This window comes from Octopus bimaculoides, chromosome 16 (assembly GCF_046866305.1).
Source record: "Octopus bimaculoides isolate indiv1 chromosome 16, ASM4686630v1, whole genome shotgun sequence".
Taxonomy (NCBI): domain Eukaryota; kingdom Metazoa; phylum Mollusca; class Cephalopoda; order Octopoda; family Octopodidae; genus Octopus; species Octopus bimaculoides.
The window spans coordinates 55,468,743-55,492,307 of record NC_142943.1 but is presented as its reverse complement, the minus strand read 5'-3'; the positions used below and the strand labels follow the sequence as shown (position 1 = coordinate 55,492,307).

At 38.2% G+C, this 23,565-nt stretch overlaps 1 protein-coding gene across 21 annotated transcripts in view; it reads right to left on the bottom strand.

The window, feature by feature from the left end:
• The window catches only part of LOC106867583 (zinc finger homeobox protein 4), a 672,925-nt gene that overhangs the window by 186,633 nt on the left and 462,727 nt on the right, over positions 1-23,565 (bottom strand). For all 21 annotated transcript variants that reach the window (XM_089364792.1, XM_089364797.1, XM_089364793.1 and 18 more), the window contains one exon: positions 14,372-17,645. In XM_089364792.1, the coding sequence (XP_089220918.1) occupies positions 14,372-17,591 (3,220 nt within the window). In that variant the 5' untranslated portion in view covers positions 17,592-17,645. The remainder of the gene's footprint in view (positions 1-14,371; positions 17,646-23,565) is intronic.

Sequence of the window (23,565 nt, the reverse complement as noted above, 5' to 3'; positions counted from 1 at the left end):
AATTGACTACACACACACACACACACACACACACATACATACATACATACACACATATATCCCCTTCATATGCACGCACGCGCATCTCGCTGGCACTGAAAGCAGGTCCCTAAGAAATCTTCCAATTCGACCACCTGTTCCTCTTCATCTTGGTTTTCTGTGAAACGTCTGAGGTGTGAACTTATGCTGTTGATAAGACATTTTGAATCTACCACCACCACCACCACCACCACCACCACCATCACACCACGCCCCCACAACGCAACAAACTCTGCAGCTTCAATAATTAAAGGTTCTTGCCAGCTCTGCCAGAAAAGAAAGTCAGAGGCTGCGCCATCTAGCGCCGAAGCAAAGAAAGTCAGAGGCTGCGCCATCTAGCGCCGAAGCAAAAGCTGTATAATACAATGAGCAACGACTGCTTGACGACCTTAGACTGCAGTTTGTGCAGCAAAGAAACAGAGAAACCAGACAAAAAGAGATTGAGGAAAGAAAAAATATATATATATATATATAAAATAACACCAATAATAATAATGATAATAATAATAATAACAATAACGATAAGAACAACAATAATTATGAATAATAACGATGATAACAATATTGATGGTGGTTTGGCGGCTCTGATGTTAGTGGTAATTAACGACAGTGGCAGCAAGTGGTGATGAGGCTCGTGGTTGTAGTGGTGATGACTGTGATGTAAGTACAGAAGATGATGATGATGAGGAGGAGGATGAGGAGGACGATGATGATGATGACGATGATGATGATGACGATGATGATGATGACGATGATGATGATGACGATGATGATGGTAGTACTATCGGAGTTGGCGGGGAAGACAATATCATTGACGGTAAATGTAGCTTTCCTTTATATAATATATACATATATATGTGTGTATGTGTGTGTGTGTGTGTGTGTGCATGAGAACAAAAAATCTAGTGAGCAGCAAGTTACACACAGTTTTGCAGTCTGTGTGCGCGTGTGTATATAGAAATATATATATATATATATATATATATATATATATGAAATACATTAATACACACGTTCCCATACATACATGTAGTTCATACACCACCAATTATATTTCAATGTTAAGACCACACACACTCAAACATACGCGCACGCGATCACACACATACACATATACACATGCACACACATACACACAGAACTCAATGCTAAACTGTGGTACTGCCACCATCAGAGAGGGGCAGAATCCAGCACAGTCTCTCTACCGCTCCTTATTACAGCGACAACGCCGGTTGGCAGAGGAACTAATTAGACGGCTGGGCTAATTGTTAAATCTCAGTGTATTACAAGCGTTGCTGCTAATTGTTATAGAGTAGAGGAGGTTAGTTAATTTGAGGAAAGAGGTCACTGGCTGCAGTAGTGATGGTGATGATGAAGATGATTGTAGTGGTGGTTGGTAGTGGTTGGTGGTGGTGGTGGTGGAGATGACGGAGAGAAATTGCATTGAACGAAACGGAACGGAAACTTAGAGAAGAGAGGTCATAAAGAAGAAGAAGAAAAAAATCCACTCCTAAGCTTAATAACTACAACAATTACAATAACAACAACAACAAAAGGTCATCAAACAACCAGTGTCAGTTCGATGTTAGTAGAAATATATATTTGTTTTTCAGTCTGAAATTGTTTGAATTTCTTTTTCGTTTTTTTTTTTTTTTGTTTAGAAACTTCATTATGGATTTTATTCGTTTTATTTATCTATTTTTGTCAGCTCTTGAAATCTTTCATTCTAGGTCATGAGAATCCAAAATGGCCGAACAGAGATAAAATACTTGGACGGCCATCTTTAGCAATGTAGGGTTCAAAATATACTTATTGTAGGTGTTCGGTTTTCGGAGAGAAGAGTTAGCTCTACATGAGCTCAGAAAACCCAGCCTTTGAAGCGGATGAAAAAAAAAGAAAAAAAAAACAGATTTGTGTTCTAGGATCAGAGAAGTTAGCTGTGTTCTATCCAAGGGGAGATTTATCTCTCGTCTACATAACATTAAGAAAACTGAAGTGTTAGCTTTACATCTTATAACTTAACGACGTAAGGCGCCTACAGACGTGAGATACAGCTCTGATAAAGAGCCCAGCTATTATCATAGACAAATCTCTGGTGCTTTCAGCTTAACGCTAAGACACTGTCCTCTGCAGATCTCTGGTATGTTAGCTTAACGTCAATACACCACAGCACCTATAAATACATCTTCGATATTTTGGATTAACTCTATTTGACAGCCGATGGAGTAGCAAAAATAACACAAAAAATAAATGTATTATAAATGTCTGTGGGGTTTGAACGCAGAAACAAAACGAAAACGTAACTAAATACCACAATCATTTCACCCTGTCCTCTTGCGATTTCGCCAATACTGGAAACTTTGTAATTTCAGTTCTCGGAGAATTCAAACAACGATAACAAACTGTTAAGAATGAGCCGAGCAATAAGAAACGAAAGGAATAATTGGTCAAAGAATTCAAACCTCAGACCAGTAAGGGAGAGAGAGAGAGAGAGAGAGAGGAGAGAAAGAACACGTCACTTCTGAAACTAAATTAAAACAATAATAAACACGTCCCGGTACTGCATAAACATCTAGGATATTGAAGGAGTTGGGGGGGGGGGGTAAAGAAGGGGAGGGAGCCGCACGAGACTGACATCATCGGTTGTAACAGATCATGATTGGACGTTCATTGACATGACTAATATGTCGAACAATTAACAGTTATTAGATGTATTCATAATAATAATAATAATAATAATGATAATAATCATCGACTTCAACAGCAATAACAGAAACGTCGGCATCGACATCGACATCATCGCCACCTTGGTGCCATTATCGGTGCTATCACCGCGTCATGATGAGGCCACACCACCACCACCACCATCCATCCATATCAACCTCATCTAATCCAAGTATTATGACCACACCTGCCATTACTATTAAAATCTCTGTTACCATCACTACCAACATTATTAACCCCCCCCCAATGCTTCCACTACTGTCATTGACCATTCCCAAGACCACCATCATCACTGCTGGCATCATAAGAGTCATTGTCATCACCGTTCTTATTCTAATTATCATTATCATAACGATGTAATTTTGCTATTAGCAATCATCAGTCATCGATGATATATCGGTGCAGAATCGGGGCGGAAATCCACGGAAACTTTTAAGACCCTTTAGGGCCTTGCTGTAATGGATCAAATCGTGTTGGCACCAAGATGCTTCTCCACTACCAATCGAAGACGTTCGTGAAATACCAGTCATATACTAGGATTAGACTCAATCGATTACATTCCCATATCTCATCCTTGCATAACTCTACGTTTCTACAATACATTTTGTTGTTGTTTAGCCCTGGGACTCTCTTGGCCGAACATATCTATAGTCAGGAAGATTCCAGCCATGACTTGTTCTGTCCTTTCCTCGGTCGTTACCCAAAGTGTCCCTTTTTTTCAGAATGCTAAGGTGTAATTTAAGGGAGGTTTCAGTGTTATTTGTAACGGGGTCGAGGAACCACACTGATGATGCTCCCTCGATATACCACTTTAAGAACTGTAATAAATTGTTTAGTGATGGACCGTGACCTGGATTTGGTTTCAATCTAGTCAGAAGACACAACACACAGTTAAAGAGAAAGAGTGTGTATGTGAAAGTATTGAAGGTTGACAAGGAAAATATCAGAGAGAGAGAGAGAGACAGACAGACAGAGAAAGAGGGGGAGAAAACACATTAAAAAGTGAGTTAAAAATAAAAGAAACCAAGATAAAGTATAAACGAAGAAAGTAAAAGGAGGAGGAAATGAAAAAGGGGAAAAAAGAATGAGAGAGGGAAAGTATGAGAGAGGGAAAGTATGAGTGAAAGAGTAATGAAGGGGTTTGTAATTACTTGTAAAAGTGATTATACATATGTCCTGTCCAATGAGTGGGATTAGTGAGGGATTAAAAATAAAAGATTAGGATTAGAGAACAGGTGGAAATGGAAGTGGGTGGTGAAATGAAAGCGTTTGACATATTGAGATGTCTTGAACAACAACGTCAACAACAATATGCATAATAATATTTTCTCATATAGGCGTGAAGCAATGGAGGGAGAGTGAAGTGGGACGTTGAGACATTCATGCCTATTCTTGAACTGTTATATTCACAAAATGAAGGGAATATTGAAATCGGAACTGGATTGTGTGGACTTGCTGAGAACTGTCGTCTCTTTGGTAGAACTTGACAACACTTATGCAATGCTGCTGCTGATGATGGATAATTATGATGATGATGATGATCGCGGTGATGGTGGTGACGCGGAATTTCTTTCGAGAAAAAGTCAATTTCACAAAGAATCAAAATCCAGCAACTTATGTTGTCTTACTTGCTCGGCAAGCAGAGAAGAGATAACACGTGAGCTGAGAAAGTGGCAGGACATAAAAAAGGATATGTTTGTGTCGGAGAGACACAGGCAATTGTATTCATGTGGATATATTGATGTAAATGGACAATGAGTGTTCGGCGAAAAAGAGGAAGATGTACAGCTGCAGAGAAAGAACAAGGAAGACATGGGGATGAAGTGATGAGATTGGACACTATGATGGATGCTGAGCCATGCGGTCTAGATGCCAGAGGATTGTAATGACAGGTGAAACATACTGGATTGCAAGAATGTTCAACCCATGACAGCATGGAAAAGTCGGACGTTAAAACAAACTCGATGATGATAAGAAAAATGATAGCTTATTAGATTAAGAGATGGTCACAACTTTGTAAAGAGGAAGAGGTATACGGAGAATTAAATCCACCTCAGTAAATTACTGGTATTACTTATTTTATCGACTGTAAGGTTAATTTGACCCTAATGGAATCTGAACCTATAATTTAGAGAAACAAAAGTGAAATAATTGAAAGCATGATAATCTGGAAATAATTCCAGCCTCCAATTTTATACTGATACCTATCTAATTATTTTGCAGAAAATATTTTTTTTCGAGATATAAGAGAGAGCTGACGTTGCCAAAAAATGAGTCTGTAGAAATATAGCATTAGTATATACAGAGAAAATTAGACAAAAAATGCCTTGCTTTCATTAAGGTAATTTTACACTTTTTTAAAAATCATCATTGAAATAATTCTTTATTTTGATGAGGCATCAGTCTAAAAGTTTACTCAGAGAAATAAAATTAAGCAACGTTGATAGATAGCTTTCCTAGGGGCAGCGGTAGCATAAGTGGGGTTTGAACAAGAAATGGTACGGTGCACTTTCTCTTGCAAGTAGCTCCACAAAAGAATCGAAATGAGGATGTGTGGACTTGATTCGGTGAGAATTTGTTGTAGTAGTAGCTGTAGTACTACGACAAGAAAAGAGAAGGGGAACACTAATTTAGTGATAGAGATAAGGAACAATAGGTGTAAGACGACAAGTTCAGAAATTATAAGGCTACATTAAAAAAACAAAAACAATATCAATAATAATAATAATAATAATAATAACTAATACATAAATGAGAAAGAACAGAGGCAATAAATGTAATTAAAATGAAACAAGGATAGCACAACAGGTGAGAAAGCTGAACAAAGCAAATTAAAGCAGACAAGAAACGAAGAAAGAAACAGATAATTGTGTGTGTGTGTGGACGTGTGTGAGAGAGAGAGAGAATGGGTTTATGCATAAACATATCAAATATGTATGTAATGTGTGTATGTATTTATCAGCAATTTATGTATATGTCTAACTATGGAGTGAGAGTGACTGTGTTTGTACTGGTATGTGTGAATATGTCTGCATAGTTGAGTTCTCATTTGTGGATGTATTCAGACCATATGTAAGCATTAATTCATACAACGTGTGTATAAGCTAGATTGTATACAAAGTGTCTGCATTGCACATCTACGCATGTGTATAAGAGCATGTGGATGTGTATGTACAGGTATGTATGTGCGTGTTTGTGTGTGCTTTGTGTTGATTAGACGCGTTGAGAAGCAGAGAGAGAGAGAGAGAGAGAGGAATAAGGGAAAGCTAGAAATAGACAGTGAGAAATGATAGGCAGAAACGAAGAAGAGAGGCGGAAAGGGTGGAACGAGGTAGGGAGGGGGGTAGGTCGATGCTAGAGTTGGTAACTCACCAGATTTTATGGTCTTGGTTCCACACAAAAGGTAACAAAAGAACCAAACAAGAACCTAACTGAGAAGAAAAGGAAAACGAGATATGTCTGAGAAATTTCCCATAGAAAACATATGGAGCATACGTACTCACACATACGCTGTGCTGTATATGTGTGTGTGTATATAGGAGAATGAGTGTGAGCGTGTAGAATACGCAAACATGCATATATATGTCTGTGTGCGTCTATGGGTATGTTTGTTTGTTAGAGGATATATGTAAATTAGGAATTAAGTGTTTATAAAGAGACATACTTTTTGCATATGTAAACACATACAACAACACACACACACACACACACACGTACATCTGTGTGTGTGTGTGTGTGTGAGAGAGAGTGAGTAGTTCTACGTGTATACGTGTGTGTGAATGAATGATACATACATACACACACACTCATTCACTCTCAAGTGTATGAATATATAAATATAAAAACAAAAAACAAAAAAAAAGAATTACCATGATAGGTACGTACATATGTAACTAGATTCAGATGTAAAAATATATACATACATTAAAAAAATATTACTTACATGTCGGAGTGAAGGGGGAGGGGTGGGAAAATCTCGCAATAGTTAATCATAAACATACAAAAGAAAAAGAAAATGTACTTAAACACACGCACGCGCGCACACACTCATACACGCATATTTATAGTATACACAAACATAATTTTGATATGATCTTTCAATCTATCAACATCATCACCATCATCATTGATATATTCACATCCGTTTCCCAACGCTAGCAGTTCAGACTTAGATGTGTGTGTGTATGTGTGTGTGTGTGTGTGTGTGTGTGTGTGTGTTTCTGCTCTTGTAATTTAAAATAAAATTCTCAAACAAAAATTAAAAATAGAAAAAGTGTGTTGTACTAATCGCTTCCATTATTCGTATCCAAACGATTATAAATTTCAACATCCAGTGTCTTGTAAAAGGGAGCCTTATAAAGAGAGGGAGGGGGATGGAATCAGCCGACACACCCTCGATTCGGGGGCCTGGAGATTCAAAGAGGTGCTCGGTATCAGAAACTCCCCAGTAAAAAAGACAAAGACAAAAAATTGAACTTCGGGAACCCGCCTTCCTTAAGGTCCGTCCGAAAGCAGCCGTGTTTTACCGAACCAAATGTCTCGTGAAGTTCCGGTGTGTGTGTGTGTGACTTCTTATTTCATTAACTCGAGCCAAGAAACCGAATTCAGAACTATGAACTTTCCACACTTGAACTCAGAATGAGGGTAGCTAGGGCCAGCCTCATTACCTAACGTGTTTCCTTTATTTTCTAAACTCGGAAAAGAAAAACAATATTCAGTTTTCTGTTTTTTTGGGGGGGTTTTTTGCATTTTTTTCTTCTTTTTTTTAATGAAGATTTTGTCATCGGGTGCAATTGATTTACAATTGCTGTTCGGGGGCGAGGTTGACATAGGTAGTCTTGACTTTCGTGCCTTTTTCTCTGTCTGTAATCAACCGACAATTGGCTCGCATTAAATCTTGATCCGGCCTGCCCCACAACATAACTGCAGTAACTACTTAAAATATGTAACTAGGAAACAGACAAAGTAAAAAAACCCCAAAAAACACACAACAAAAATCATAATAATAAAAAGCAAGCAAAAAAAATATAATACAAAAATACATCAAACACTCACAGATTCACAAAACGCAAGACCACACACACACATCACATACACAAATGCACTTGCGCGCAGGCGCAGATATAAAAATAAACAAGTTATGAAGATGTTTTCATTTCATTTTATTTCGTTTTAGTTTTTAAGAACATTAAAAATAAAATACGGAGAATTGGTTTAGCTTATAATAAGCTTGCCACCAACTGGGGGAGATTGTCTGAGATAGTCTGATAGTCTGTGATAGACTGCTAGCATCAGTAATAACATTTGCAGTGGTTGGTAACAATATATTGGTAATACAGTAACTGCACACTTGTAACAAGCCACTTCACACTTCAAAACCGCAACTTCGTTTTTTGCTCTTGACAGACAAGCACTGGCATTAAAGCAAAACATTACACAGCGGGTTTTATTAAAGAAACGGAGAGAGAGAGAGAGGGAGGGAGAGAGAGAGAGAGAGAGAGAGAAAGAGATACAAGTGTGCACATTCGCACATGTATGTATGTGTTTATGTTGCCATGTGATTTCAAGTTCCGTCTCGCAGCCCGGTATCTTGGTCAACTAGAGCCCCGGGTCAACCAATGCTTCTTTTTAAAGTGAATTTAGAAACGATGTCGAAGCTCGTCGTGTGTGTGGTGCACATGGTTTCAGGTTCAATCCCATTGCGCAACACTTTGGGCAAGTCTTTTACCACAAGCTCCAGGCCAAGCGAAGTTTTTTGAGTAAATTTGGAAACTATGTAGAAGCTCGTTGTGTGTGTGTGTATACATTTATCTGTATGTATGTGTGCGAGTTATGTGCGTTTTTCTCCTCGTGCCGCTTAACAACCGTCGTTTGTTTATGTGTCTGTAACTTAGGAGTTGGGCAAACAAACTGAGAGAATATCACCAGGGTCGGCATGTGCGACTTGTATTACTGTATTCTCATCAAACAAATAAAAGAAATATTTATCTGTCTGTCTGCATGCCTATCTACATAATGTTGGATTACTCATCACAAGGTTAGGAGTAGTGCATAAACCATTTACTCTGTGCGAGGCATATAAACTCTATTTGGTTTACGTTGCTCAACAGATCAAAAGATTTCATAACAGTGTACTTTTGCGGTTTGCTTAGCAACCACAAGTTTCCGAGATCGACTTGACATGGCAGCACCTTGCGCATGCAACTTTTACTGCTGCTTCGGGACGACCAATACACTGCGAATGAAATTTGGCGAATGGAAACTGTGCAGAAGCCTCCACCTCACCCACTCCCTTTCTCTTTCTATATTTACATATGTATATATGCTGTTATTATTAAGTTTTTTTTTTTAATTTCTTTTGCCAATGGAGAAAGAGCCGGTTTTTAACCTAGATTCAATACTCTTTCATTGGAATTTCCACATCAACAGGTCAGTTATGCATGGTCGTGTGCATGTGTGCATGCGTGTAATATGTGGAGCCAATGCATGTGCAGATGTATGTCTTGTTTTGTGTATGCATACTCATTCATACACATAGATGCAAGTCTAGTCATTGCGTGTGCTCTAAAGTGCCAAAACTTTCCGTAAGGTTTTACATATGTATGTATGCATGTATATATGTATGTATATACGTACGTACGTAGACACACACACACACATACATGTCTATATAAACCACATGACATTGCGGTTCACTTCTTTCGAGTGCCGGTGCCTCTCACAGGGCTCTTTTTCTTCATTTTGTTCTTTTGTCATTGGTTGGTTGTCTAGTACAACGTTTTATTTCATATAAAAGAGCATACATATACACTAGCACACATACATACATACATACACAAACACACGCATGTACACACACACACACACACATGCACACACAACTTTTCTCTCTGTAGATTTCTATCCATCTAATCTATCCAATATGTTGCAAGAGTAAGCCCCAGGCATGGAAGCAGACGCTCTCTGCAGATCCTTATATACGAGACGATATAATATATCACAAAAACTTACAGAAATGTTGATGTTCCTGCCTCACTGCCCCCCCCCCCCCCACACTATGCCACACGCATACCCTTCTAAGGCCGCTTACTAATACTAACACCACCATCATTTCTACCACTACAGCTACCAATGCCAATTGGCATCATCACTAGGATCAGTACTATCGCTGACAGCACCATTATCAGAAGAACCAACGGACAAGCAAGAATTTATACAGGATCAAAAGAGATTTGATGCAAAAGATCAGTTTTTATGTCTTATGTGTATGTGTGATTTTGTGTGTGCGCGCGCGCGCGAGAGAGAGAGATAGGCAGAGACTGACAGACAGACAGACAGACAGGCATAGTTAATCTTTTCAATTATTTACAGTCTCCTCCGACACATTTACATACACGCAAAATAACATTTACTTACATACTTTTTCACACACACACACACACACACACACACACATTACACACAGGTTATCCCAAGAAACTGGATAATGATAATAATAGTAGCAGAACGACGGTGATGGTGAAGAAGGGTGATGATGATGATGATGCTGATGATGCTGATATAACTACAATAACAATTACGATAATAATTGAGGAGAGATGAAATAGCCTCATTAAATCACGACTAAAATACTGGAGATACCGTGAGAGGAGGAGGAGGAGGAGGAGGACTCTTGCTAAGTATCCCAGATACCACAAAATGTGTGTGTGTGTACGTATGTTTGTGTTCGTATGTGAGTGCGTATGAGTGAGTGTATATTCAGAAAAGAAAAAAAAAAACAATGAAAAAAGTAAAGAAAAATAAAACAAAAAATTAAAAAAAAAACAAGAGAGATAAAAGAAAGGAAAATATGTTACTGCAGAATTGGGTTTATGTATTTTATTTTTCTTCTAAGTATTTTCACATTTCTGAGTTCAAATCGCACTTCGAGGTCGATAAAATAATTACCGGTAATATGTTGCGGTTGGTTGCAATCAAAAAAGGCAGAAGGAATACACACACACACACACTCACGTATATATGGGGGAAAAGAAAAAGTGTGTATGTGTGTACAGCATGCTTTTGCACTCTATAAATGCTTTATGTATTGCTCTACCTAACCTTGTGGGCAGTAGTCCAACACCATATATATATATATATATATATATATATATATATATATATATATATATATATATATATATTAGAAATTTACAGAAAAACAAGACGAAGACAAGTGTATGAACAACAAGCAGGTGTATTAATTTGACGCTCGGGAAAGTGAGAAAGTCTTTTATGTTTTGAGCCTATGCTCTTCAGCAGAAAGGAATAAGAGAAAGTAAACGGAGAGAAAGAGAGAAAAAAAACTTGTGGATTTAGCAATCAAGCATGGCGACTGTTTGGGGAAAAAAGGGTTTGATAGGAGAGGTAGAAAGTAGGGGATGTATATATATACATATATATATATATATATATATATATATATATATATATATATATGTGTGTGTGTGTGTGTGTGTGTGTGTGTGTATGTATGCATGTATGTGTGTATGTATGTATTTGTCTATTTGTTTGAGCAAGGACAGGTCCCAACTGAAATGGTTAAACCGAATTAAAAGAGTATTCATTTTGTCTTCCTACGTTTTGTCTTCAAATTTTTCTGAATTTGACCTTAATGCTTCCCGATTCGAAAGAAAATAAGTAAGCAGTCAAGTTACTGAGATCGATTTTTATGAACTGTACCCCCCCCTCTCTCTCTCTCTCATCTTGATTTTTTTTTTTAGTCCAAATCTCCAGCGATGCCGTGTTTGCTTTCTTTTTTAAACCCCCCCCCCCATCCACCGGGTTGATAAAAATGAAGAACCCGTCAACTCTTGAGTATGACTTGTGGCCTTGTGCCGCATTTAGAAATCTTTAATATCATTATTTCTGGAGAATTCTTCGCTGGAATTCGTAACAGTTACATTTTATGCTCTCCCCTCTCCGCCTTCTCCTCTCTCTTTCTCACACACCAACTCCATTTATCTCTTTGCCTCTCATTCTCCTCCACACTCCCCCTCAATCACTGTCTGGTTCTTCTAGAATTAAAGTTTTGGCAACAGTTTCTGGCTCAGGCACCGTTCTTTATTAAGATAGTTTGAGTTATGGTATGTATTTTATTCCTACACCCACTGCAATATCAGTCATGTCTAATTATATCTACGTGAATGTATGAATGCGTATATGACTTGTGTGACACACTACTATTCATTAAATATACACACACATTAATGATATAATACGTTAGTAGTGTGTGTGTGTGTGTGTGTGTGTGTGTGTGTACGCACGCGCACTAGAGTACAATATTTATTCACGAAGTGGATATGCATCACAAGGCGATGCATTTATATAGCTATAACAAAATATAGGCATATTCCACATAAGATAGATAGATAGATAGATAGATAGATCCTGCATCAGCTTCGACGAGGAGTTTTCCATTTGTTCAATCAACTGTTCAGCTGATCAAATTGAACGATAGTTAACACCGGCTGGTTTGTTTGTTACACAGGGACTTTATAACCCTTAATCAAAGTGGTAAAGTGTGTGACAACGCAGAGCCCCTTGAGTTACAGTTACCACCATACACCGGTCCTCTGTTAAGTCAACGTCACTTGGAGACGGGAATTCGTGGCTAAGATGCCAGCTTCTCAATCTATCGGCCGTACCCGTGCTTCTGTATGTGTGCGTCTGTATGTGAGTGAGTGAGTGAGTGAGTGAGAGAGAGAGAGAGAGAGAGAGAGAGAGAAAGAAAGAGTGTGTATGAATGTATATTAGGTGAGTGAATGGGGTCTGTGGGTATAAAACCTTGTTCTATAGGGTCTTTAGAGAAGGGTCATTAGATTAATAAAACTCGAAGCAGACGCGGCTTTTTTTGGATTAAGGAGACGGTAAAGATCTGTATTAGATCATGCATATATATACATGCCTGTAACAATGTGTACTCACAATAACGTATACGTGAGATGCGCGCGCGCGCGTGAGGGAGGTAGATGGAGATGTGTATGTGTGTGTGTGTGTGTGTGACGCAGCAGGTTCGCTCCAACAAGGTTTTCCAGTTCAGTTTATTTCAGGAGCAATAATTGCTCCAAATTCTCGCAAAAGAACAAAGAGTGCACCTAATAAAAGAGAGGGAGGTGGCGAGTAAGATTGTGGTAAAAAGGAGATAATGTGGCTGAGAAACGGCTTGGGTTGTCTTTCCCTGTAGACAGGGAAAAGAGTAATAAACAAACAAACAAAAAAATAAATTATGAAACGGATAGCAATGAAATAGAGAAGAAAAAAATGATCAAACAAAAATGTTTAGACGAAGGAGATGGTTCATTAAGGAATTCAAAACAATTATATTTTTTCGTTAAAAGACTTCCTGCAAAACTAAATAGTGACTTCGTTGCACGACGGCTCGTTTCTTTAACATAGTTAAAAGGCCAATGAAAAGACAAAACAAACGTCGGCATAATGGTCTTATCTTAAAAAAGCTTGTTTGATAAACGATATACAATACACACACAGCTACTACACAGTCAAATACAATCAATCAAATACGCGCCTACACGCTCACATTAATAATACAGAGACTCAAACACACATACACACACAGACACACATATATACATACATCTGCAGATACACATTCTTATAGATGAATCACAACGTACACAAACTGAGCAAACGAACTGAAAGTAGCTATAAAAAAAAAAAAATGTTTAACCCTTTCATGATTTGTGACTAATCTGTTGATAATCAATAGTTTTAAAATAATGATTAAAATGGTTGTGTATACATACATAATTACACACACGCACATACATACATACACACACACACATGGTGAGTAGTTCATAGTGTGACATCTTGGTATTTCAGTACCAACAAAAGCACAAATGCAAAGCAAAATATTTCAACACATTAACAATATCTCCATGATAAATTTGTTTTCACTTGATAAGGTTGCATGGATCTACAAATTCTTCAATCAACCATTTTAAGTTCATTCACGTATTTGCATTTTAACTTGTATATGTGCGTGTGTGAAAACGAATGACATCTGTGACAATTGATATTGAAAGCAATCATTCCAATAACAGATAAATCCACCAAAAAATTCTCACACGACTGCTTCATTCCAAGGACATGATTTAATAAAACAATGGCAGTTAATTTTTAACTCATGATACAGGAATTCATCACTGTAATTAATGCCAAACTCTCTCTCCCTCTCTCATTATTTCTTTCTCTTTCTCTCTCTCTCTCTCTCTTTTTCTTCATTCAGTAATTTCCAAAAATGGTCAAAAGATGTTTCCAAATGGGCTGAAAATGAAATAACGGAAGAAAACTTTTCATACACATACATACATACATACACCATGAAATAGAAGGAAAAAATTTGAAAGACAAAGAAAAAATATCAAGAACAAAAATGATGTGATGATATTAATGGCTAATGATGGATGAAGAAAAAGAGACAGGTGTTGAGAATTCTTTTTTCAAAAATCATCAAAAATGAATGATGGAGAGATTGCAAAGGCCTGTGTGTATGTATGTGGGAATAATAAGAAAGAAATAAACAATGAAAGATATTTTAGCTTACCCGAGTCTGACATCTTGGGTATGTTGTCGTCCATGTATTCCCTGACAATGAAAATCTCTGATAGATCCATTGGTTGGCATTTCCCTTGCTCCTGAAGTTGTAATTGTCTTAGGCTATCATTTTGTGCATGTTTCATACATTTCGCATGGTGAAACATTTGACACTTGGATCTAGCACTAAAATTGCACAGAGTGCATACAAACTCACGTCGACCGACTGGTATCTTCATCTCTATGGATGCCAAGTGATGAAAGAGTTGCGCGCACGTTTCATGGGCTTCCGTGTTTGCATGCATCTGAAGCTTGTGTATGCTGTTCGTGCAGAATTCACAGGCATTGCAGCGCACGAGAACGGGATTGTTGACGGTTAGGTACTTAAGGCGCCATTCATTGTTGGCACCACCCTCTTTGATGTGGTTCACAAGCTGCAGACGCTGAAGGTGCTTGTCAGTTTTGAGGTGGAGGTAAAAGTTGGTTTTCAGGTTCGTTTTATACGTACACAGGTTACACATATACATACCTGCAGATATAATTATGTCGTCCGTCTCATGCTGTTTTGTACGGTCTATATTCAGGTGATGCGACAACATGTCTATTGTGTCCGATGTGAATATGTTACACACACAGCAATGAAGCATCATAGCACCTTCAGCGAGTTTCTCATCATTTTCATAAGAAAAGCACGACAGATCATTCTCCTTACTCAGGTCAACCGGGATTTCAAAGTTCCGAGTTGTACCTTGCTGAATCAAGGGTTGATCAAATGAAAACTGAGAATTAGAAGCCGAAAGGGAGGATTGAAGGTTGAGTAAAGCCGGGTCTTGTTGACCCAGTAGCAGGACAGGGTTCATGTGAAGTGACATGTCCCCTTGCATTTGTTTCATATTTTGTTGAAGAGCCAACATGTTATGTGTATGTTTTTCACTGGTCATGTGTATCCTTAGGTTCCTAGCCACATTTGTTTCATAATTGCATACGTCACACCTCCAAGTTGGCTTTGGCTTGTTTTTTTTCAGTTGTGCATTTTCTTGATTGAAACTCTGAGTCTGCAGCTTAATATCACCGCCATTAGCAAGTTCCTGCACATTGTTCAGATGCTTGTCCGACTGCATGTGAATGCTGAGGTTACCCTTGGTGGTTGTGGAATAGTTGCAGACTTCGCAACGATAAGGCTTATAGCCACAGGCATACGTCTCGCCACGCGCTAACCGGGGGTGTGGCTGATTGGTCACACAGTAAATACACTGCGCATCATTCTCGGGGTGTTTCTCCTTCATGTGAATCTCCAGAGTTTCCTGATATTTGTAGTGCCAGTTACACTTGGGACATTTTAAAGTTTTGCAAGAGTTACGTGAATGCATCATGGTCATGTGACCACCTAGCGACTGAGAGGAGCTGAGGATCATATCACATTTAGGGCATTCAACCCCATGAGCCCGACCTTGCGGATGCTCATCGCAGGACCCCAAGAATCCAGGAATTCCTTGAATGGGGGAGGTAAGGAAAGTGTGAGAGTTTGTTCTTTCAATGTGATTGCTCTCAGAGTAAGGGAGAGGGACTGAATCACTGACAGTCGCTCTCTCCAACTCTAAGTGTGATGATGATGATGGTGATGATGATGAAGGGACTTTTGAGTCTCCTATAGAGGCCTCATTATGGGGGTTAGAGATTTCGGGGGTGACTGCAGCAGTTGTAGTCGTTTCCACAGCAGCTGGTGTCAACTGGCAACCAACTGACGTAGCCAGTTGAAGCTGTGTCGATGACAAAGTCGTGGCTGCTGCGCTAGTGATTGCGGCCTCGCTGTTCGCTGACAGGCCATGTGTTATATGAGAAGTTAAGTCTTGTGAAGGTATAGAACAGTTCTGTGGGTGAAAATGTCTAGATGATGTGAGTTTTTCAGACGTATTTGGACGTCCGTGGCTATAAATGACAGATGTAGAACTATCCTTATCAACCGATGTACTACAAACAGTTGACGTTGGATGAGAATTTGTTAAATGCCTAGGGTTGGATAACACTGTAGTTTCTGGGACAGGAGTTGGATTGGGTTCAAGGAATGACATAAGGGGCTTTTTGTGTTTACCTACTCCTTGAATAATCGCCGACGCATTTTTCCGAGACATTATTGCTTTTTCTTCCTCATTCAGATCCATTGAATGCTCTCCGATGGCGTGGGCAATGAAAGACTTTGTATAACCAAATGAAAGTTTACATATAAAGCACATGAGAATTGGTTTTGTAGGGACAGTAGCTGCCCCAGCATTTGAGGTAGATATGCTATCCTCACATCGGATGGCAGATTTCTCATTACTTTCTGAACAGTCGTCTCCACTCTTACCCTCGTTCAGCAAATCTTTCTTGGCTGAGCGAACATCATAAACACGATAGCTATGCATGATCGGCGCATCGGGCATGTATTTCTGAGCAGACACCATGTAGAAATTATTGAAAAAAGAAGCTGTGTTCCTAGGAACAAAGAAAGCATTTGCTATCTGCGGATAAACGGAAGCCTTGCTGTCCTCAACTTTGCCCTTTTTCACAATTATACTACCCTCTTGCTGTGGTACATCCACAATGGAGTCTATATCACTCTGGTCCGAATCAGCGCCCTCAATTATGTAGGCAGAGCCATCAGGATTATACACAATCCTGCCATCAAAACTCTCCCCATCACTCAATTCATTATCGCTAATTGAACCTTGATTCTCCTCACGACCAACCCGACTACCTGATTCAGACCGGGCACACGGGTGCTCCATGTATTCCTGCAAAGTCAAGAACTCTTTGTTGCATTCTCCACACTCCACAGGCTCGTCGTCATGGTCTGACGACCTTTCGATGCTTGATTCTTCGGCGTCGTTAATGGAAGACGCATGATTAATTGGAACAAATTGTGCATCCCGAACATCCTTGGAAGCATTCACGGATAGTGTGCTCAGACTGGACACACCATTTGTCGTGGAGCCAGACAACACTGGACTGAATGAATGTTCCGACTTGCTGATATTCAAACCAAATGGGTCGATTGAATCAGCCATCTTTGCCGAGCTGCTGAAACAATGCTGTGTTTGCTGTTGTTGTTGAGGCTGTTGCTGTTGCTGTGCCGGGGCTGGAAGAGTGTCATCGTTGTTGGAGCTACACAATGTTGTCATAGGAAGGGTCATGGTTGGCTGGGGATGACGATCCTCCAGACTTTCGGAGCTCAGGCCTGGAATGTCCATCCTTCAGCCTCGTAACTCACTGGTCCCATTGCTATGAGCCATGCATTTTTCCAACTGCAAAAGAGAAAAAGAAATTATAAGCAAAAATTACGATAGAGTTTTCTTTCATTTAACATATATTAAAAAGCAATATGTATTAAAAACAATAATAATAGTTGCTGGAAATTATAAGGAAGTAAATTCATAAACATATGATAACAATGCTTATGAATACATTTAAATAAACAAGTTGATATCATTAGATAAAGTACAAGTGTGTATATAGATACACAGACAGATATGTGTGGTGTGTATCTACATATAAAACATATAAATATATAATTGTTTTATAGCTATGTACTTAATAAGAGTACTAAAACATACTCTGTATAAAGTACTCAATACTGATTGTAGAGTCATAAGAATAATTATCAATGGAAACTGCTTCCTTTGAATATTTGCTGACACAGGCTTCTCAAAAGGAATCAAATATTTAAAACTCCGAAGTCAGTCACCATTGGTAATAAATATTTTACACACACAAGATGTGTGTGTGTGTGTGTGCGTGCGTACATGTCTGTGTGTTTGTGAACGTGCATGCATAAGTTACTTAATTTCTGAACTAGCTGCACTGAGCTTTGGAACTAAAGACATTCAGTTAACCTCTGCTAAACCTTCCAAAACAAAAACATAATAAAACAATGAGCCACAACAAAACCACAAGAAAACTAACCACAAGACTGCAAACCAATTGACAGACATCAGAAGATAATAAAACACACAAGTTTCCAGTTCTTTACTAAATGAACAACACCAAGCTTCATTAAAATATTCTTCATAGCATTCAAAGAGAAAAAAAACTTCCACACACAAACAGATGTACACAGAGGCACATATGAGGAGATGAGAATTGATGTGATGTGGGCAAAAGGTGAAATGAATGTGTGTGTGTATATGAAAGAGAAAGACAGGCAGATGGAGAGAAGAGAAAAAGCGTTTGTGTCTGTGTGGGTATGTGTGTGTGCGTGTGTGTGTGTGTGTGTGTGTGTGTGTGTGTGTGTTTGTGTGTGCAAAGTGTGAGTGTAAGTGTGTCAAGTGCGTATGAAATGTGAAACACTTTGAGGACACACAGAAGAAAAGATTCACAAAACAAATTAAGCTTTGAAATATAAAATGGATTTGAAACTAATCTAATTGGTTTGTAATTTATTTTAGCATGAATCTGGTGAAAGACAAGACAAGGGGAGAAAGTAACACACAGCAACAAAAGCATTCACACACACACACACAAACACAATATTTCATAAATTTACATGTGTATACATAACATACATCCACTACCAGAAAATACACATGAACTCTCTCTCTTTCTCTCTCGCGCTCACACACACAGACACACACACACACACTCACACATAATAACAGACACTATTGATATTATTTAATGTATACAATCTAAAAACAACCACACCTATAAACACACAAAAGGCACATGATTGCTTTATGCAAATCTGAAATTTTTAGCAGAATAACTTTTTAACAAAATGCATCGTGTGTTCCCCTCTTTAGAGAGACATGATGAGTAGAGAAGATGACGTTGGAACGTTCATGCTGTTCCTCATAGATTTGTCTGCTGGCTCTGTACAAATGTACCAGTGTGTAAGATTCCCACAATTCCACTCCCCATAACTTGGTATTTGCAAAGATTTGCATCAGAGAAGCCTAAAGAATACTGATTTAAATTAAGCATCCTAATACAAGCAAGCACAAAATATATATTTAAGAATTTACATATTGTACATCCATAAACTTGACATTACAATGCTGAAACACACACACACATATTTGTATATTTATAAACACATCTTTAAGTTTATGAGTAGGAGGAGTAAGCAAATGCACGTATGTATATACATATGTGTTAATATATATGCACACACATATGTGCGCGCATGCACACAAACACATAGGTATGTGTGAGTACTGACACAGCAGTTACAATAAGCACACACACACACACATGTACACACAAAATACATGTGCATAACTAGAAACAGATGAATCACATATAAATACATACAAAGTCTACAGAATATAAAGATGTAACTACACAAGTAGGAGAATGGGGTGGATAAGTGAAGAAAAAGAAGACGAAGAAGAAGTCAACAACAACAACAACAACAATAACAACAACAAGAACAACACAGAAATGGCTTCTGATAAGTAATTGATTTGTCTTCAAGAAACACAGTTTCATTTAGTTGGTGCCAGGTACAAAGCTAATATGAAAGATGAGATAATTCTTCATATTAGCAGCAAAGCAGAAACTCTTGGAGAAATACGGCAACAGAGAAAATTCAATTAACAATTTAAGTCTGACATCACCTTCTATCTATATTCGCATTTATCTCGCACTTAACAGGGATACGTCTTGTTTTGGAGGGGGTGTTTTATTTTTTTTTCATTATTATTTTTGAATATGATTTTCATTTTTATTTTCATTTATACGTGTGAGCATGTGTGTATATGAATTCATACTATCATGGCATAATTCCAAAATAAAATCATTCCAAAATAAAATCTAGTAGAAAGTTAATAATCCTTATATATATATATGTGTGTGTGTGTTTGTGTGTGCGTGTATATATATATATGTGTGTGTGTGTGTGTGTGTGTGCCTATATATATGTATACATGTGTATAGGTGTGTGGCAGCATATTTGCATATACAGAAATGTGAAGTCATATGACTATGAATATGTATTAACACATAGACACGTGCATGCGCACGCACACACACACATTTGTATATGCGTATATTACGCATCCTTTCATACACACATACCAGCATGGAAAGGTGGGTGTAAAAACAATGATGATGATGATAATGATGATGGCGGTGGTGGCACACACACACACACGCGCACACACACACACACACACACACACACACACACACGTACAGATGCTTAATGCATATACAGTCTGCAAAATATGTTAAGGTAACTTGTAGATCGAGTGAAGGTCATCTAGTTCAAGCACATCTTATAATTGAATTAAGATCAATGGAAAAAGACAGGAAACTGAAGCCGATACTAATAAGCACTAATGTTTAACTAATATACTAATAAACATCATTGAGGTACATCTGTCCAGCTGGTTAACATACCAGCCTACTGTGGCTGTATGCTCACAGGACAATTTGATCTTAATACTGTCGGCTATGGGAAGAACTTGTGCAGTTCACTGATGGCTAGTTAAATATCTCTTGTTTCTCAAAGTGCCTGTAGAGCTTCTCAGCCTGCTAGAAATAAGTGGCAAATCAGATCATATCGTACTGCTTGGAAAATGGAATAACATGTTAGATAAGGAAGCACTGGTTACATTGAACTTAAAGGAAAAGATGTACAAAAGACCTGGTTTCGGCTGGAGAATTTTGATTATAGGTTTTGCTTCATCAGAGAGGATTTGATTAGAAAAACATCAACATGAGACCTTCACCACCAGCGAAATATATATTTCAAAGCTTCAGCAAGCCTGTTAGCACCAGCAGGAGGAGAGTCAACAATACATTCAGTAGAAGCTGACAAGAGCACATTTACATGGTTGCTCAACCTGCTAGAAATAGCAGCTAAATCTTACTACAGCTGCCTTCAAGAAGACACTACTGGATAATTTTGTGTATGTAAAAAAAAAAAAAAAAAACCTCATGGGATAGGTTTGCTCAATTAGTGCTAAAGCAGTACTAAACAACGACTTAGTAGCTGGGAGAGTCACTAAATGATTATTTCCTGCTATAACGAATCAGTGTGGATTTTTTTTAACCAATTACTTAACATTTCATATGCAAAAGAATTTTTAGTGAGTGATCAGATCCGATGACTCAAAGATCAGGCCATTAGCATCCCACTTCTATTTTATTCACAGCCAGAGATGAAAATGAACTCAGCTCCGAAGAAAACTAATGAAATACTGCTTGTGTAGTTGTTAGTTACTTCATAGTCTATTGTACTTCTTTACAGAGAGGTGGACTAGAGTATCCGAGAGTTAAGTGACTAAAAAATATAAAACTAAATTCCACTAACATGATATAAACTGAAGACATTTTTGGTCAATTGCCTGGAACTCTATTTGACTTGGTGAAATAAGCGTTATGAAATATGTTGGCAGTCAACAGGTTATTGGACCTTGGACTTCTTTCCTGCCATCTTGGTTTAAGTTTCTAGACGCAACGAGCAAGAGATAGTCCATTCGGACAGAACTCATTTCTCTGAAGTTTATGAATCAGAAACAACAGGTACAAAGTGGAAGTGACATAGCTAAATTCTGAGTCAAGCTGGTTTCAAATAGTAGCTTACTAATATTCTGCTGCTCACACAGTAACAACTAATATTGTTAATAGATACACCAAACAAAAATAGAAGAAAAAGGCACAACAAAGTGCATGGCAGTTGAATGATAGAACTATGTTTAATCATGTTTAATTATCATGTTCTGATATACAAAGTTATAATACAGTTTTTGTAACTGAGTGTGATCAGTGTAAAAGAAATAGCATGATGTGGATATCTTATTGACCAAAATGTAAATGATACATTTCCTGTGCCAAAAATATGTATACAAGACAACATGGTTTTCTATAACATGTGGTACTGTAGAACTAGTTTGATGCAGAGGTGTAACTGAGCAAGTTCAACCATGGTACAACAACATGTAACACTGAGTTAATTACAAATGCAATACAATAATTGGTGGGGGGGAATAAACTGTGGTGCAAGTAGAAATACACTAGAGTGGCTGTGTGACTGATGTGTCAGAGAGAATGTGACCAGGCTTTGGTGATAGAGCGTGCATGATGTGTTGAACACGTGTGATCAGACATGATGGTGTTGTGGGTAGGGTGGTGAGGAGAAGGTGAGAAACAATTAGAAAGAGAGAGAGATAGAGGGAGAAAAAGAGGGAGTGGAAGCAAATGAAATGCATAAATTTATGGATGAAAAGAACATGGCAAACACTGCAGAGGAACTGTGACACCGCTATTGTATCACGTCAGAGCAGATGTGACACGTAAGAGACATACCAATATAATTGTCTACACGGTAAACATGGCAGGGATGAAGGAGAACAATGGTGCTTGACGAAGTACTGCAGCAACAATTAAATGATGTGTCAGATAAGATTTATTGTTTGGCCAACAACACGTATTCTTCTAAGTCTAAACCATTCATCATAATGCAGTTATATACATGCTCACGCACACACCTACATGTACACCTACGCAGACATACACACACCCATCCACATGCAGAGAGAGAGACAGAGAGAGAAAGAAAGAGGGTATTACATATTACAGCATTCAGACGTACCATAACACACACTCATCAGCAATTAGAAAATTCTATATAAAAGCGCAGACAAACCCTAATACATATATATATATATATATATGTATATATATATATATATATATACTTAGATATATTCATCCACTGCACAGACACATCAGCTACATACATAGATATGTACATAAATGCACAATTATAAATCCATTAATGCATATGTGCATACGCATACATGGAAACGCGTACATGCATGAATAAATTACACCTTCCTACATGAACACAAACATACATACACAAGGCATTCATGAGCAATAAAATATATCAACAATTAGAGATTACTACACAAACATCTTTACACATTCACATATGCTCGCTTACACACCTACAGACGCACACACACACACACAACAGACGCCACCATGCCTCCTCCCCCTACACACACACACACACAACACACCCCCTCCTCGCCCACTCACACACACATTGTAATACTTATGAATTTAATATTTGCAGATAAAATTAATGGATTTTCCTAACTACTTGGCAGCAATTTTAAAATATTAGATGAAGGTAGGAGACAATATAAGAAGAAGAAGAAGAAGAAGAAGAGGAGGAGGAGGAGGAGGAGGAAGGGGAGAGGGAGACACAGCAAA